The sequence below is a fragment of the Rhopilema esculentum genome, chromosome 18 (genome assembly GCF_057945365.1).
Source record: "Rhopilema esculentum isolate cy_ngs chromosome 18, ASM5794536v1, whole genome shotgun sequence".
Classification (NCBI taxonomy): domain Eukaryota; kingdom Metazoa; phylum Cnidaria; class Scyphozoa; order Rhizostomeae; family Rhizostomatidae; genus Rhopilema; species Rhopilema esculentum.
In genome coordinates, this window is record NC_142832.1 from 3,364,410 (window position 1) to 3,379,297 (window position 14,888).

At 35.6% G+C, this 14,888-nt stretch overlaps 2 protein-coding genes across 2 annotated transcripts in view; one reads left to right on the forward strand and one right to left on the reverse strand.

Moving 5' to 3' along the window:
- The window catches only part of LOC135680894 (ubiquitin thioesterase OTU1), a 44,028-nt gene extending 29,213 nt beyond the window's left edge, over window positions 1-14,815 (forward strand). The window contains exon 10 of the mRNA XM_089113857.1: window positions 703-14,815. The gene's annotated coding sequence lies outside the window, so the exon portion shown is untranslated. The remainder of the gene's footprint in view (window positions 1-702) is intronic.
- On the reverse strand, window positions 1,469-14,870 carry LOC135680898 (crk-like protein). Its single transcript, XM_065195120.2, has 8 exons — window positions 14,525-14,870; window positions 13,381-13,503; window positions 12,276-12,423; window positions 11,721-11,828; window positions 11,189-11,317; window positions 10,061-10,165; window positions 9,597-9,722; window positions 1,469-3,967 (listed from the first exon to the last, which is right to left on the reverse strand). The coding sequence occupies exons 1-8, from the start codon at window positions 14,548-14,550 to the stop codon at window positions 3,842-3,844; spliced, it is 891 nt and encodes a 296-aa protein (XP_065051192.1). The 5' UTR covers window positions 14,551-14,870; the 3' UTR covers window positions 1,469-3,841.
- Window positions 14,871-14,888: the final 18 nt, after the last annotated feature.

A 14,888-nucleotide genomic window follows, 5' to 3' on the forward strand; every position in this document is an offset into this window, starting at 1 on the left:
TATTCTCGCTCTCATCATAGGTCATGATCACTCCAAAGCCTAACCGAGTCTGAAAGTTGCGATATCAATACTGCAAGGTGCACTTCAGCTTCTTCGAGGTAGCGAGAGTGAACATGCCCGCGAAAATGTATAAACAAACATAGCAGCTTCATTGCGGCCAAGTTTGATGTGATGGAAAACTACTACAAGTCATCCAGGAGGAAACCGTTCTGGGTCAAAAAATTACAAGCAATTAAAAATTAAACATTAAATTACTAATTCAGGATTCAGCAAGCGTATGTGACTAGCCCCAACCTTAAATATCTAATCTCTGTCTGGGAGAACGCAATAACTGGCGCCAAGTAAATTATAAAAATGCGTTACTATCTAAAACCAGGAAATTTATAATCCTCTATCATAAATTATTATCATAAATTATCATAAATGATAAAAAGCCCAAATTCGAGGTGAATAGCCTGCATAGTTTACGTGGACAATTTTCAAAGGTCCTTTTTCTATCACTTTCAAAAATCGGGTAACAGTTTCAAATATGACTCTCTTCCGTAGAGAACACTTTTAACTTTGACAAAACAAAGTTACAGCCATTTCTTAGTCTATAATTGTTCGTGGAAATAGATTTTAAGTTGTGCGTGGTTACAGAGTGCTTGTCTTCGAAGTGACTCTTAAAGCCTTTTCATGGATTTCATTTGTGTTATTATTTAGTTCCCTGCCATGGAACATCCAAGTCAAAGGAGAGTATTGGATCAGAAATTTATAAAAGCCTTCATTACGGATCTCAATTTGTGCTAATAAACGAAGAAAGTAACTATTCGAAAAATGGTATGTACAATTCTACATCTTTATCATGTGATTCGAATGTGCGTTTAACATCTAAGCTGATTCCAAGTTAAATGAAATTGTTCTGTCCAGTTTATCTATATATCCAATTTTAGATATATATATATATATCCAATTTTAGTTGTCATGGATAGGCCCCGTTTCCCATAATGCTAGGAATTGACAATTTATTGGTTATATTAGCACGATCACCTTCAAACCAATCTACAAAGTGCACAAGTCATTTTTGAGACTGGAGATTACGTCTTCTAATTGTTAACCGCTTGCGTAAATTGTAATGTCTTCATTAAAATAGCAAACTTGAGTGTTTGTGATAGAAACTATAAGATAATTTACATAGACCCTGATATTAAAAAGGATAGGACTTAATAATGACTCTTGCGAAACACCATTAGAAGCGTCTTTAAAAGAGTTCATTACACCGCTATATTCGACACTCTGGAATCATAAACAAAGGAATCAGCTGCTCAAAGGAATCATAACAAAAGCCAAAGGCGTGCAGCTTTGGAATGAGCAAATCACGTTGAATGTATTGTAGTCAATGTTTCTGACAGGTCAGTCACCAAAATTCGTCATTTTTGATCAACGGCAATATTTCGTTGTAGAAGTATAAACACAGAGATATAATGTGTGTTGCATTTACGAGACTGATTAAGAATAATCTAATTACGCGTTTCTACAAAAATGCTTTCGGTAAAAAACGAAAAAACTTTAATGACGTAGAGTGTTCCCCCTAGCTCGTACCCACCATACGTTGAGTGAAACTGTCGGACCTGTCCCTACTGTATCGATTAAAAGTACTTAATGTGACAGAATAACGGAAAAATCAAAGGGAAGCTACTCGACTAGAATTTCCATATAATTTTATATGACGAGAGCCCTCATCGGGCTTATTGTCGTTATAGATAGTGAAAATACTGATTAATCGTTGCGAAAAATGACAGATGGATATTGTTATGATAAACAATGTAAAGGCGGACTTCCAATGGTACCGTACATCTTTAATGCTTCTTGGCTGCCTCGATTTGAATTTTTACAAAAATGTTCGTCAAAATTAAACGATTTTAACGCACTGCTTCATATTGTCTCTGGTATAGTAACAATCGAACTATTTGTTGTCAAATCACAAAATATCTGCACGAATCATTTATATAAGAATAATTTTCGTCGTTGATTTGTAACCTATCATTTCATTAATCATCAATACAGCTTGTTCAATTAATAGTTCAAGAACTTTCATTTTTTGCACATCAATATCTGGGAAAGGTTTAAAGATGTGATTTACAGTACACATGCTTTGACGCGCAAGAGCTCCTCTAACAGCTTTTCAAAACATCTTTGAAGGTGTCTTATAAAGAAAATTGAACTGCATTAAAAACTGTTCATGACGTCACAAGAACTTTGAGAATTACTAGAGTTGGACTAAGTTTGCCTTGAATTTTATCATTGAACAATGGGTTGGTCAGTTTCTGAAACTCCCTTTCGAAAGTTCAATGCTCAATCAACAGTCTTTAGATTTACAAAGGAATAAAACTTCATGCAATATTCACCAATGTTAAAAAAATGATCGAGAATATCAGATGTTTGTCCAGCTGCCAGCTTCCCACCTAATGTTGTAATAAAATGCAAATCACACGTGTACGAGTTTTCAGATGAATCGTTTTTTTATTTATCTTATGATACACATGTCATGTTAGGCACAGCTTGCAAGATGCAAAGGTTTTTTTGAACAAAAATCAAAACATTGCCATCTCAGCTATTTTGAGATATGATTTCAGCATTTGATTATAGGAAGCTCATTTTAGCACACTTCCAACTGGCTGGGCTAGAAATTTCTTCGAAATCTACAGTGGTATAATTTATCAAGGGAAATTGTGTCAAATGGTTTAAAAGCTTTACTATAGATGCATCTATTAAATCGATTTATATACGGCAGTGAAGTGACAGTTTAGGACTAATTTGGGGGTGAAGCTGTTATTTATTGTGGAAAATGTTTCTTAAAATCCCAACAAAGTGAAGATTGTCCAAGAGATATACCATGATATTCTTATCCGATAGATTCTAAGCACCACAGATAAATGGTGCGGACATAATGGCAAGATGTAAAAAATAAATCTTTATTCGAAGATTACTCCTGATACAAGCCTTAGCCATGAATCAAAAACTGCTGATATTATGTGATTTTATTTTGCAAATAGCAACAAAATAACTTTATCATAGGAATTATAGATAAAAGAAAGATACAAAAATTGTTACCTTCAAAAGATGGCGTGTGGAGAAGAACTATTTCTAGAAATATACCGTCACAAAGAAGTTTTGCCACTTCACTAGTGGAATAGCTAAATTCCTTTCATAAGCAAGTCTTAGCTAAATTTTATTAGGGATCACGAGTCCTGTTCCTAGATCGAATTTTAAAACTACTGAACATCGTTACGTAACATATAACATGTAGATACATACTAAAAGTCAGTTGATGAAGCATTTTGTGTAAAAGATTTTTCGTTAAGATAGCCCCTGGCATGGAGAATTCCCCATTCGATTATCGTAAATCCTTTGGTACGCCCTCAGAAGATCCCTAATTTCGTAATAACCCACATAAAAGCCTTTTCTGAACTTCATTAAAAAACCCTCCAGCTTGTAAACAACTAAACTGCTGTAAAAACATCTTTAACACAAACGTCCAATGATTTTCTCAAAACGTTTTTCGTAACTAAGTTAGGACAAGGGTGTAGGGAGAGAGGGGCAAGCTGTCAAGGATTTACGAGAGGAGGTACCATAAATGCCAAGCATGGGTTACAGGGGGAGCATGAAGCTTACTTTTCAATTGATACGATTGCAACACGTAGTCTCAAAACGGGAAGGAACAGAAGTAATCTAAATACGTTTTGACTGTATCAAAAAATTAAATGTAATCATCAGCTAGGGGCGGTATATTGCTTGACGCGTTGCACTACAGAGAGCCAAGCAAAACTTTCTCACGAACGAATTATTACCACGATCTTGGTCACGACTGGTCCTTCAGTATTTCCACAAACGTAAACGGAAAGTGTCCTTTGTTGCCATTCTCCAGGTTTTCGCCTTCCCATATTCCGTTTTCATTGCGTCTAAGCACTCTGATTCGATCGTCTTTCTACGAAGTAAACATAAAGCGCGTTAAATGGAGTAATTATGACGACAGCTATTTACCAGTCTATTGAGGAGTGCTCGAGGCTGTGCAGATATGGCGGCAAATGCTTTGGCATGTGGAACAGAATGGTTAAATAATTATTTGGTACCGCAAATTTTAAGATGGCACGAAGTAGCGGAAACATAGCCAACAGAATGGTTCCTGGCTGTTTCTTATTTAGCGCTAAACTTGAAATAGCAATTTATCGATGGAACATAAAAGGCAGAGTTTTCGTAGAACTAAAATAAAAACATCAATTTTGACAGTTTGAGCCATCTACTATCTCATCTAGCCCAGTAAAGCCAGTTTGCTACAGATGATTTTTGGAGGGCGCTTATCAAAGTCTTGAAACTTTTCTTAACAAGAAAAGACAGGCATAGTTTCAATGGTTTCTCCTTAAATTCAGCCTTCCTTTGAACTTCGTGTTTTTTAATAAAATTTGATGCACCGTGTTTTTTGAATTGATCGACAAACCTAGCTTTTTCCTTAGTTTGGGTTTCAATCACTAATGTACAAGACAACTAGTATTCAGCGAACAATTACTTGATCTACGTTTTTTTCTCTGACGAGATTTTCCAACTCTACCAAAGTAGTACCATGGTACTCATGGGTGTTGTACAATGAACATTCAAGCCTGGTTTCCATATAGCCGTAAGGCTGCCTGCGGCTGCCTGCGACTGCTTTCTGCCATCTTCCATCCCTACGGTATCGCCGGCAGATAATTCTTTATGGAAACGCTTTCTAACGGTACCGCAGGCAGCTGTTTGAAGTGCCGTAAGACTGCCGGGAGAGCCGGGAGAAAGTTGAACGAGTTCAACTTTTCCCGGCTCTTACGGCAGCCTCCCGGTACCGCCGGCAGACAAATTACAAATGGAAACGCCTTGCCTGCGGCTGCCTGCGGCATTCTTTTGTTCGAACGGATCATGTGATGTGCAAGAACCAATTGAAACAGGGCTTTGTTGTTGAATTTTGCCCGCCAGTTTTTCCCGCTCAAACTTTACCTAGTTACCGGCATAGTTACCGATACCGCAGGCAATTGAAAACAGAACGTTTCCATTTGCCGGCGCTGCTGTAAGGGTGGAAGATGGAAGATGGCAGAAAGCAGTCGCAGGCAGTCGCAGGCAGCCTTACGGCTATATGGAAACCAGGCTTCACGGGAAGCTCGGCCAAAATGTCTCAAAACCAAAAAAAGTAGAAATATGATCCTTTTAACGAGGCACTAACAAGGAAGCATGTCACCCGAGCCCTCTTGCACTCGAATCCTGAAAATACCAACAGTGGGTCAAAAGGAAACCTTCCAACACAATTGAATATTTCTAAAAAACAGGTACAAGCCCAGCTATAACTATAGATTCTTATCCGTACCGATTTCTAGCAAAAATGACAATGTCGTGATGCTTAGAAGTAAAAAGGTAGAAGTGTATTGTCAAGTCTGGGTATCTGTGCGATTCCAAGCAAGGCTAATTCCCTTTTCTTTTTCATTTACAATTTAATAAACATGTGAGTGACGTGTTGTAGATGAAATCTAGAAAAGAAGCTAACAGAGAAGCTTCTCGGCAAGATTTGCAGACTGTTCTGTTTCATCGATGGTGGAAATTCTGGAAAAAAGGCTAAACAGCTGCAAGTCAATACAAAATGTCTGCGCTGGCCTACAAAGGAAATGGTGGCAAAAGGCATTTTAAAACTGAAGACTTCCGCTTTGAGTTTCGCAAAATCAGTTGAATACAAAGTACTTAGTGCCGCATTTTAACATATTTCTGTTGATTATGGCCATATATGAGGCAAATATTCATTACCACTGACCTAGTCACTGTTGTTGATGAATAGAAAGAAATTAATTTATAGAGTTTCTTTCGCTATGGAGATAGCGACGAAAATCATCATAAGCCACCCACGTAGAATATCAGGCAAAGTTTTCTCCTCATTTCAGCAGGAATTCGCGTTTGGCGCATCAAAACCACGACATTACTGTTGACAGTGAGTTTTTAAACAAATCTGTAAGTGGCAGCCAACGATAAGATAGCTGATAAGATAACAGCTCTTGTTCTAGTGACACCTGCTTGAGATTTCCAAAAGTTTTTTCGGTACTATAATGTAGAATCTGCAACAAGACTTAAACACCGTTTAGATCATATTTGCACTTCTTATATGCTTCTTTTTTTCGATTTAAAATTTACGAATATAGTAACAAGTAACAACATCATTCTTTGGACTGGGAAGGAACAACAATACAATTTTATTGCAAATAATAATCTCAAATAAAGAATACCTGCATCTTCTAAAAATTGAAACGTAGTAAACAATATTCTGCATTTTGAAATTTCTATCGCGCGGAGATGCAAAGTTAACGGATTGACGGCATGATCTATCAGATATTGTGAACACCGGACATACCAACAAACTAAGATAACGACAAACTAAGAAGAAGAAGTCGAATTGCAGGATATCTCAAATGAAATGAATCTTTTCCACTCTCAACCAGTAGCGTAATAGACTAAGGGCCCCAACCTTTAGGGACCACCAGCAAAAATGCCTTTATGTTATTTTACCGTTAAGCTGGTGTTCTGGATGTGATAAATGATTTCAAGGAGCCCAGCATGATATCTCAGTCTAATTGAATGGAAAGAATGTTCATTCCCAACTTATGTTTGTCTATATTGTTTTACAAATGCTTATTATTAGGGGACCTCGAGCAGAAAAATCTTTAGGGTTCCCGGCTGCCTTCGTAACCCCACGTTGGGTAATCCAAAATTGTCATTTTCGATGATGGATACAATTTGACTGTGGTCACAAATGTTGGCTGCCGACATATAACAATTTTATTGTTTGAAATGTTGGGTGAAATGTTGGATCGTTTCACCACCTCAGCCAACATTGTGAGCTCTACGTACGCGCAGTTGGTTAAAGAACGCCAAAAATCAATCATCTCGTCGTTGTTGTTTTCTTGGGCTGGTTTCGTTCGTTTCGATTTTAGCCTTTGCTTACACTAAAATTATGGACAATATGATGAAAGATAGCCAATTCTGTGCACAAGAAGAGGCATCAAGCGTCAATGAAGAGGCTGTAGCACAGACGAGTTTAAATAAAGTGAAGGGTAATGAAATTAAGCCACCGTTTTGATGGGAGATTCGACTCTTGTCCTGAAGGACCGCGACAAAAATGAACAATATCTGCAGTCGCTTTCCTTGAAGAGAAAATCTATAGGGAAGGCGCCGATTGCCTTTCGTTTTCTCTGATCGAATCTTACTGTGTAGACTTCGGTGTGACCTTCAGTGTGATGTTGGATCGTTTGACCATCAACGTCGGATCACTTTCTAACATCGAAGAAAAATGACGAACGAAATGTCAGATGAAATGTTGGATCGTTTGACCAGGGCTTAACATTAGCGGGATTGCCTGAAAGGTTTCATACAAGTCAAGATTCAGCCATATGCCCTTCCGTTAACAGACAATTAAATGGCGAGAAATCGAATTGCACGTGTTGAACACACCCTAGAACTCTTACTCTTCGAAGTGGACAAGCCAACTTAATTATTGTTTCATTATAGACATTCAATGTTATCAATAACTATTTTCTTTCATATGTAGCCCAAACAAAAGGCTTTTGCTTTTTTCATACATTGGTTTTTGTTTTTAAGTCTGAGTTTTTGTCAACTAGCATGCCACTGTGTGTGTACATTTCTGATGTTTTGAAAATTCTCTTCCATGTGTTGGTACTCCAACTGCGAACAATGATCAAAACATTGCTTTCGCCGAAAAAAACGACAAATAATCCGACGTGACGCAAATGATAGTGACTGAGGAAACCTCTTATCGTCTACTCATTTCTTATTTATTAATTTATTTATTTATTCATACATTTCGCATCAAAAACATACGCACTTCATCAAAAAGGAACGTGGTTCCCTTGGTATCGGTATCCTTAGCGATAACAACATCAGTACATGCTGCCATAGGTATTCTGACTAGATTCTTGAATAGATTGTCACCCTAACTCAAGAACTGAATCACCAGACATTTCTCCTAAGAGTATCAACAGCTCCTGAAGGCCATTACGTTTAAGTCTGGTTAAAAAGCTATTATAATCATCATAAGAATCGGGGGCAAAAGTGCTTCCAGTGTCCGAAATTTATACGATCAGTATTAGGGCCCTTTCTTGACACAAAAATTGCCAAAAAGATCAAACCAGTTTACTTGGAAAAACAATGTTTTTTCCACAGATAAATATTTTTTACAGTTGGACATATTGAAAATGTAAAAAAGAACACTGGTTTCAAAAAGATCGCATGTTGATTTCTGGATGCAAACAACCTGGTCTATTTTCAGGCCTAGATGTGATGTTCAAACCAACAAGCAAAGATTATGCCTCTTTATAAGTTCGATTATCTCCGGTGTCATCAAAAGTACATTCGTGTTCTGATGGTCAAGCACTGATAATGGTTGGAATTAGTTCTTATCATCGTAGAAAGGGCTTCTTGGTGCAGTGATTATATCAAATAAAAATAGAATTCATTTATTATAACCGCCTGACATTGCTTCAGATAAGTAGGAAAAACTAGCTGTAAGAATCTTCCAACCAGCGAAATCGTTTTAGTCCCTGTTTCTTATAATTAAGGCATGTATGTACAAAAGTTTCGGCTTTGAATAATAATCACACAAATTTATGTTGGATAAAAAAGATTTCCAGTAAGAGCTGAGGGGCTAATTTTATTTTCAACAGTTAACATTTTTTTTCTTAAAAAATAATGGAATTGCTTAGTTTAGTTACACGGTTTTCAAGAGAATTCAGAAAAAACGTTTGCTGTCTCAGGTTAAAGATATTTGAAAATCTGTAATGGTACTGAAATGAAATTAGGCCTTGTTTTTCAGGAGAATAATTTCACGAATTTCAAACAAATCTCGTTCATGTTCTCTACACTCGGCTGTTCCTACATTGATGTAATAGCAGGTGGGGTGGTAATGGAACTAACTTTTAAAATCAATAAGAAGGAGGGCAGATTCTACAAACAAAAGTATTTACAGATGTAAATGTAATAGACAGATGTAATAAACATGGAAGAACAAAGTATAAAATCTAAAGGCAGAAGCTCTGATTTGTTGTGTATAACAACCTTTCTTATGGGGGAAGAATTTTGCACAAATCTTTAGCTTTAAGCAAAGAATTTACTGCTTTCCTAGGCTGTAATGCAACAGTGATCATGTTCAGACTTTGTAGAACATTTTAATTATGTATTTAAACATATTTTATATTAGATCATTGATTATTGGACTAAGGCTAAAACGCTCTTTACCTTTCAAGGATATAAGGATATTTCATTGGCTTTTACTGGACAGAATTTGAACCCAGAATTTTAACTGTAAATTTTTGACTTCCATGCATGACAATGAGGCTCATTGAGATAATGCAAGAATCCTTAAGGAAAATTCAAACTTTAATTTTTCTAAACTCGGACATGCCATGAAATTGCTAAACTTGTCTTAAAATCTGGCAAAATCAACTTTTCACCTATCTCCATACTGGATGCCATTTTGAAAAGCCTCCTAATCGCATCAAGGTCGTATAAATAACACGCACATATGTTTGAAAGCTTACCTGGAACTTTAATTCGGTGGGATCATAGAAGCTTGGGTCCCTGGATTGAATTGCTCTTGCCATTACTGGACCAGGTGGAAGAGCCGGGATCGAAGGCTCTTGGGGTTGTCGTGTATTGGGTGTACCCTTTAAAAACATTGCAAAATGCTTAAAGCTGATCAAAACTTAAACATGAATAAACAAATGGCATATTATTTGTTGATATGAAATTAATTGAAGACACCATAAGCATAAAGCAGCAGCCATAAAATCAGTAGTAACCCTTTCAAGCAATGCCAATTAAACCTGACTTCTGCAGACTTCTATCAAAGAATGGAAGGTGAAGGATGTATCTTTTGAAGACTGGCTTTTAAACTTTTATATACTTTAATTGTCTTATAGAATATGCTAGATAAAATACAAAACAATATCATATTATATATAACAATTTATCTTCAAGCATAACATAAAATATATAAAAGTACCATTGGCTGACTGTAATCAGGTCCAGATGAATATCGATCTGGCATTGCACGGTCTTGTACAGGTGGATAAGACGTTATCCTTGGCCCAATAGCCACTGCTGGCATCTGTAAACAAATAAGAATTTTCAATAAACTCAAATTTGACTGAGACTTTGACTATCTTCTGTGCTGCACACAACAGCCAAATGAACTGAAGTGGACTATCAACATGAATCAACAACATATCTATTGAATCTATCTAATGCACCATTTGTCCATCTTAACAAAGTGCAGCCATCTAGAAATTGTGTCAATGCCCCGGAGTGTTCCATTCCCTTTGCAACCATCACTCTTGCTGCCTCAAAGCCTTTTTCAATTATTTTATCCACAAATCAGCAATATATACATTTTATGAATTTTTTTATATATGCACCTAGACTAGACCTTAAAAAGGGGTAAATATCTTAAGAAGAAAGTAATAAACAGATAAAATACCAATGAAAAGAAACTGCAAATTAAGAACCTAAGCTGATGTGTACTAATGAAGCATCTTTGACATAATAACCACACATATAACAGAAGGGATCATCTTAATTTGCTACAGAAAATCACTTGTTCTTTTATGCATGTTTCATAAGTAACTTCCCTAAGAAAAATTCAGTGGACCAAGTTTATCCTGCTGCATTACATTTCCTAGGGCATATATCTGCTTTTTAAAATGAAGTGTGTAATGAGGCCCTTTTTTGTATTTTAGCATGATGAAGAATTTTGAAGTACAAAATTTGAAATTTATACCCATTTTTTAAAAAGGTAATCTTTGTGCTTGATTGTAAACTTAATACAATATGAAATTAAAACATAATCATTTAAACAGGGCCTAAAAATGTTTCCTGTAAAGATCAAAACTCATAGCCTTGATAAGGTGTGCCATAAACCACACATCTTGGGGAAACAAGGCTTGTGCTAAGATGGACGCATGGATCACATGACTTTCCGAGGATGGCCTGCATGACTATAAAAACATTTCCTTACATGTGGTTCCTATTCTCTATGCTGATCACAATTTCATAGATAAGATGATATTCCTTATTAGTAGATAAAATCCTTTGCTCCCAAGAATCCAAAAGATCTTGAAGGAATTTTGCATACCTCTTCTACATAGGGTCTAGGTATAAGCCCCTCTTGACCATTGCTATGCCGAGCTAACCACCAGTCATCCTCTTCTTTTTTCAAAATAGTTAATATATCACCCTTTTTAAATGAAAGGTCTTCCAGATCCTAAAATGAAATTAACAACTACATTTAACATTGTTAAAATACAAAAAGATTACTGTTAACCGATCTATCATATATAAATTACTTGATTTTTGGCAGATTGTGTGATCACATATAGCTTAGTGAATACACACACAAAAGCATGTATTCATATAAACACTTGTTAAAATTATATAACATTTTAAAATGATATGCTTTTTAAAAGATTTTATAACAGAAACAAAGATACAACAAATGCGTGGTTCATGAATTCAAACAACATAGAAGTTAAGGAGAAATTCAAATCAATATGTTAGGTCTCTACTTCCATTCTAGTGGTTTTTCACAATGTAACCTACTTTTCAAAACAAAGTTTTAGATCCAAAAATACTTGATGCATGCTGAAGTATAAAATTAATGTACTTACACTGCCAACAAAGTTGTATTTTGCTTTAACTTTGAGTGAATTGACTGGTGCTTGTCTTGGGGGTTGGCCACCTCCCCCACCTGGGGGCTGAAATCCAGGTCTAGTTGCCTATTAAGGCAACACAAAACATGTTAAATTCAGAACCATAGGCATTTGAAAGAAAAATAATGAGTTTTCAGGCAACCATTTTCATGTCAGGAAATGCTTATTTTTGTGTGAATGCTGATAAATATTGACAGAACAAAATAGAGAGAGTATTTTATGAAAAAGTTACAAGCTGCCAGAACATGCCTTGATTAGTCAGTAACAATACTGTGTGGACAAATGTTGTAAAATCTTAAAACTAACATAAGATACCTTGCTTGGATTATTTTTAAACAGTCACTCACACTGGTCAAATAACATCCCCATTTTAAAAAGTGAACTTAACTTTGCAAAATAGAAGTATAAACAACTAATCTGCTTGGTTAGCACTATACATATTTGGGAATTAAGTTATTCAAAATTGGTTGAGTTAGCACACAAGAAATTATTGTATATTCAACAACAACTTACAGGCTCAACCAAAGTTGTAGAGTCCAGAAAATGTTTTTTATAAAACTCAACAATAGATGGAAGGTCATCGAAAGTTTGTTCGCCAATCTTGTAAACTCTGCTTGCTCGGTTAAAATTGATAATATAATGACTCACTTTGCCCACTTCCCTATAAGAGACATTATATGAGGTAAATCAAATATTGTAATAGGGAAAATGTTTATAAACTTGTCATGTTTGAGTTATGAAATAACATTTGAAAGTAATTAGCACTACAAGGATGAAAAAAAAGTCACTCAATTGTTTACAAGTCCTGTTGTGGTTTATAAACATTCAAAGGTTATGCAAATGATGGGCTGTTCAAGATTTCTTTGATAAAAGTGATGATTTAGAAGCAGTAGGTAACATAGGATCATATAAAGATCATGGTATATGCCTCAAACAATGTCTTTGTTCTGATGAGTCTGGACATTGCTAAAGAAACAAAGTTTTTAAGTTAAGCACTTGTTGCTTCATTAATAAATGTTTAAGAGTAAATGATTAAATAGACACCCTCCTGCTAAAAAACAGCCCCAAAAAAAGAGAGGGGCACTTACTTGAATAAATACCATATTATTCTGGAAGCAGTAGTAGAAATTGTCAGAAATTCTTCGTTTTTATTAAAAATTGTATATTCACTTGCAGTTATGACCAGTTCTAAATTATTGCCCCTGCCCAATAAATGCCCCTTGTTGAGTATGCACCCCAAGATCAAAGAATAATTTATAGGTGCTTATTCTGTCCAAAAGAACCTTCTGTCAGGTAGGAAACAGTAAATTGTGTTTATTCTTACAGTATCATACCCAAAGACTTTGAGTCATATTGCCCCAATACTAGATGGTTCTTACAAACCCTTCTGATCCTTCAGTTTGTTTATAATTTGTTCTTAACTTCGACCAATTTTGAGGCTTGTGTTCTTATAAAATTATTCTTATAAAAATAATTAAAACAAAAATAAAGGATGCAAATTGCTGATTTCTCACCAAAAAGTTACCTAGCCTCTACGCAAATTTGTTGAAGTGACATGCAAATTAAGCAAACCGTCATCAATTATAGCAAGTATGTCAACAAATGTACCGCATTTTACCTGACAGACAAGACATAGTCTCCTTGAATTGTGTTGCTATCCCTGACAAGGAACAGGCCTGGGCGATCCCTCTGATTCAAAAGTTGTTCACACTCGTTTCTGGAAACCTTCCCATGGTACCAACTATAATAAAATATGTATATATATATAACTGTAGTTTTACTTTCTTCAATCTATGATATATCTCGCTCTACATGCTAACGTATTGAGCACTGTGCTACGGAAGTATCAAAAGACAAATTTCTATATATATAACTATATATATATATATAAAGATATCTGATTCATGAAATGAATCTGCAAACATACGCAGAATCAAAACAGTATCAGAATATCAGAACATCACTAGTGTAACATGCAGTGGCTTGGTTTGATTCTTACCACATGCTTAAATTCAATTATTTACCCTACAATCTTTTTCTGAAAACAAAGAAAATCAGTTGAAGGGATTTTATGTCAAAAACTTCCTAACATTATCTTAATAGATTATTTTGGTACACTGTTGATGTCAGCGCAAAGATTGACATATAGAACAATTTGTACTAAAGATTCAATTCATGAAAATGTTTATATTTTGCCTGATGAAAAAAATTGTTTCATATGAAGAAGTAATACTGAGAAGTTCTACAAGAAACCTTGCTAAAAGAATTGGGCCTATTGATAAACCTTACAGCATGTCTTAGATAGGTTCTTTGAAAAAATCAGTGTATATTATTTAGAATTGACTCCTAGATCTCCTGCTCTGATAATAATACAAATTAATAACAGAGACCTTTTATTATCAATCAACACCATGTTCGCAATGAACATGAGACATTTTTAGGCTGTCAGTTCTTTTCTTCAGGTAAATCTGTTTCCAAGGCAAGTGTTTTGGAATAACAGTGAGACAACCTTTCTCACTACAAATGCTAATCAAAACGCTACAGTTTTATATTACAGTTACATCACATTACTGGGCACTACAGATTTAAGATCCGAAAATTTGATTATATCTTAGAGGTTGGTAATTAATTTTTTCTTGATATTTCATATAATCTTGAGCACTTAAATGCTTTAATGGTATAAATGATAAAGGTTGATGATCCAGCGGGGAATAACAAAAGAACAATTAGGCAGACGCCCTAATAATTGTTTTTCTTTATACCTATATGAGTTCATGGAGTCTCCCATTTCCTTCTCTCTTTCAACTGATTTAAAAGATCCAGAGTTCTTACGGAGAACGTCTACTCAATTCTGGCAATGTCCAGTTTCTTGATTGGCTCAGATTTGGGCCTACAACCTGATTGACAGCTCCTTAGCTTTCCACTCTGGCCTGTTCCTGCCTGGTTAATCTGGGATGCATCTGAAGTCCTCGATTCTGGTGAAATTGCCAAATACTTTATAGTGCATAAGCTGTAAATATAATGAAGGCTTAAATGGCTAGCTTTGCTGCAGGTTCCGCAAGCAAAAATTACATACAATTTCCTCTTTTCCTTTCCTTCGCTGAGGGGCGATCCTTGCGTATACCG

Excerpts from the sequence above, each read along its gene's own strand:
- LOC135680898 (XM_065195120.2), bottom strand. The coding sequence starts at position 14,550 with ATGGGAGACTCCATGAACTCATATAG. Across the intron at positions 12,424-13,380 it reads GACTATGTCTTGTCTGTCAG|GGAAGTGGGCAAAGTGAGTC; the intron begins GTAAAATGCGGT and ends TGTCTCTTATAG. Across the intron at positions 11,829-12,275 it reads CTACAACTTTGGTTGAGCCT|GCAACTAGACCTGGATTTCA; the intron begins GTAAGTTGTTGT and ends TTGCCTTAATAG.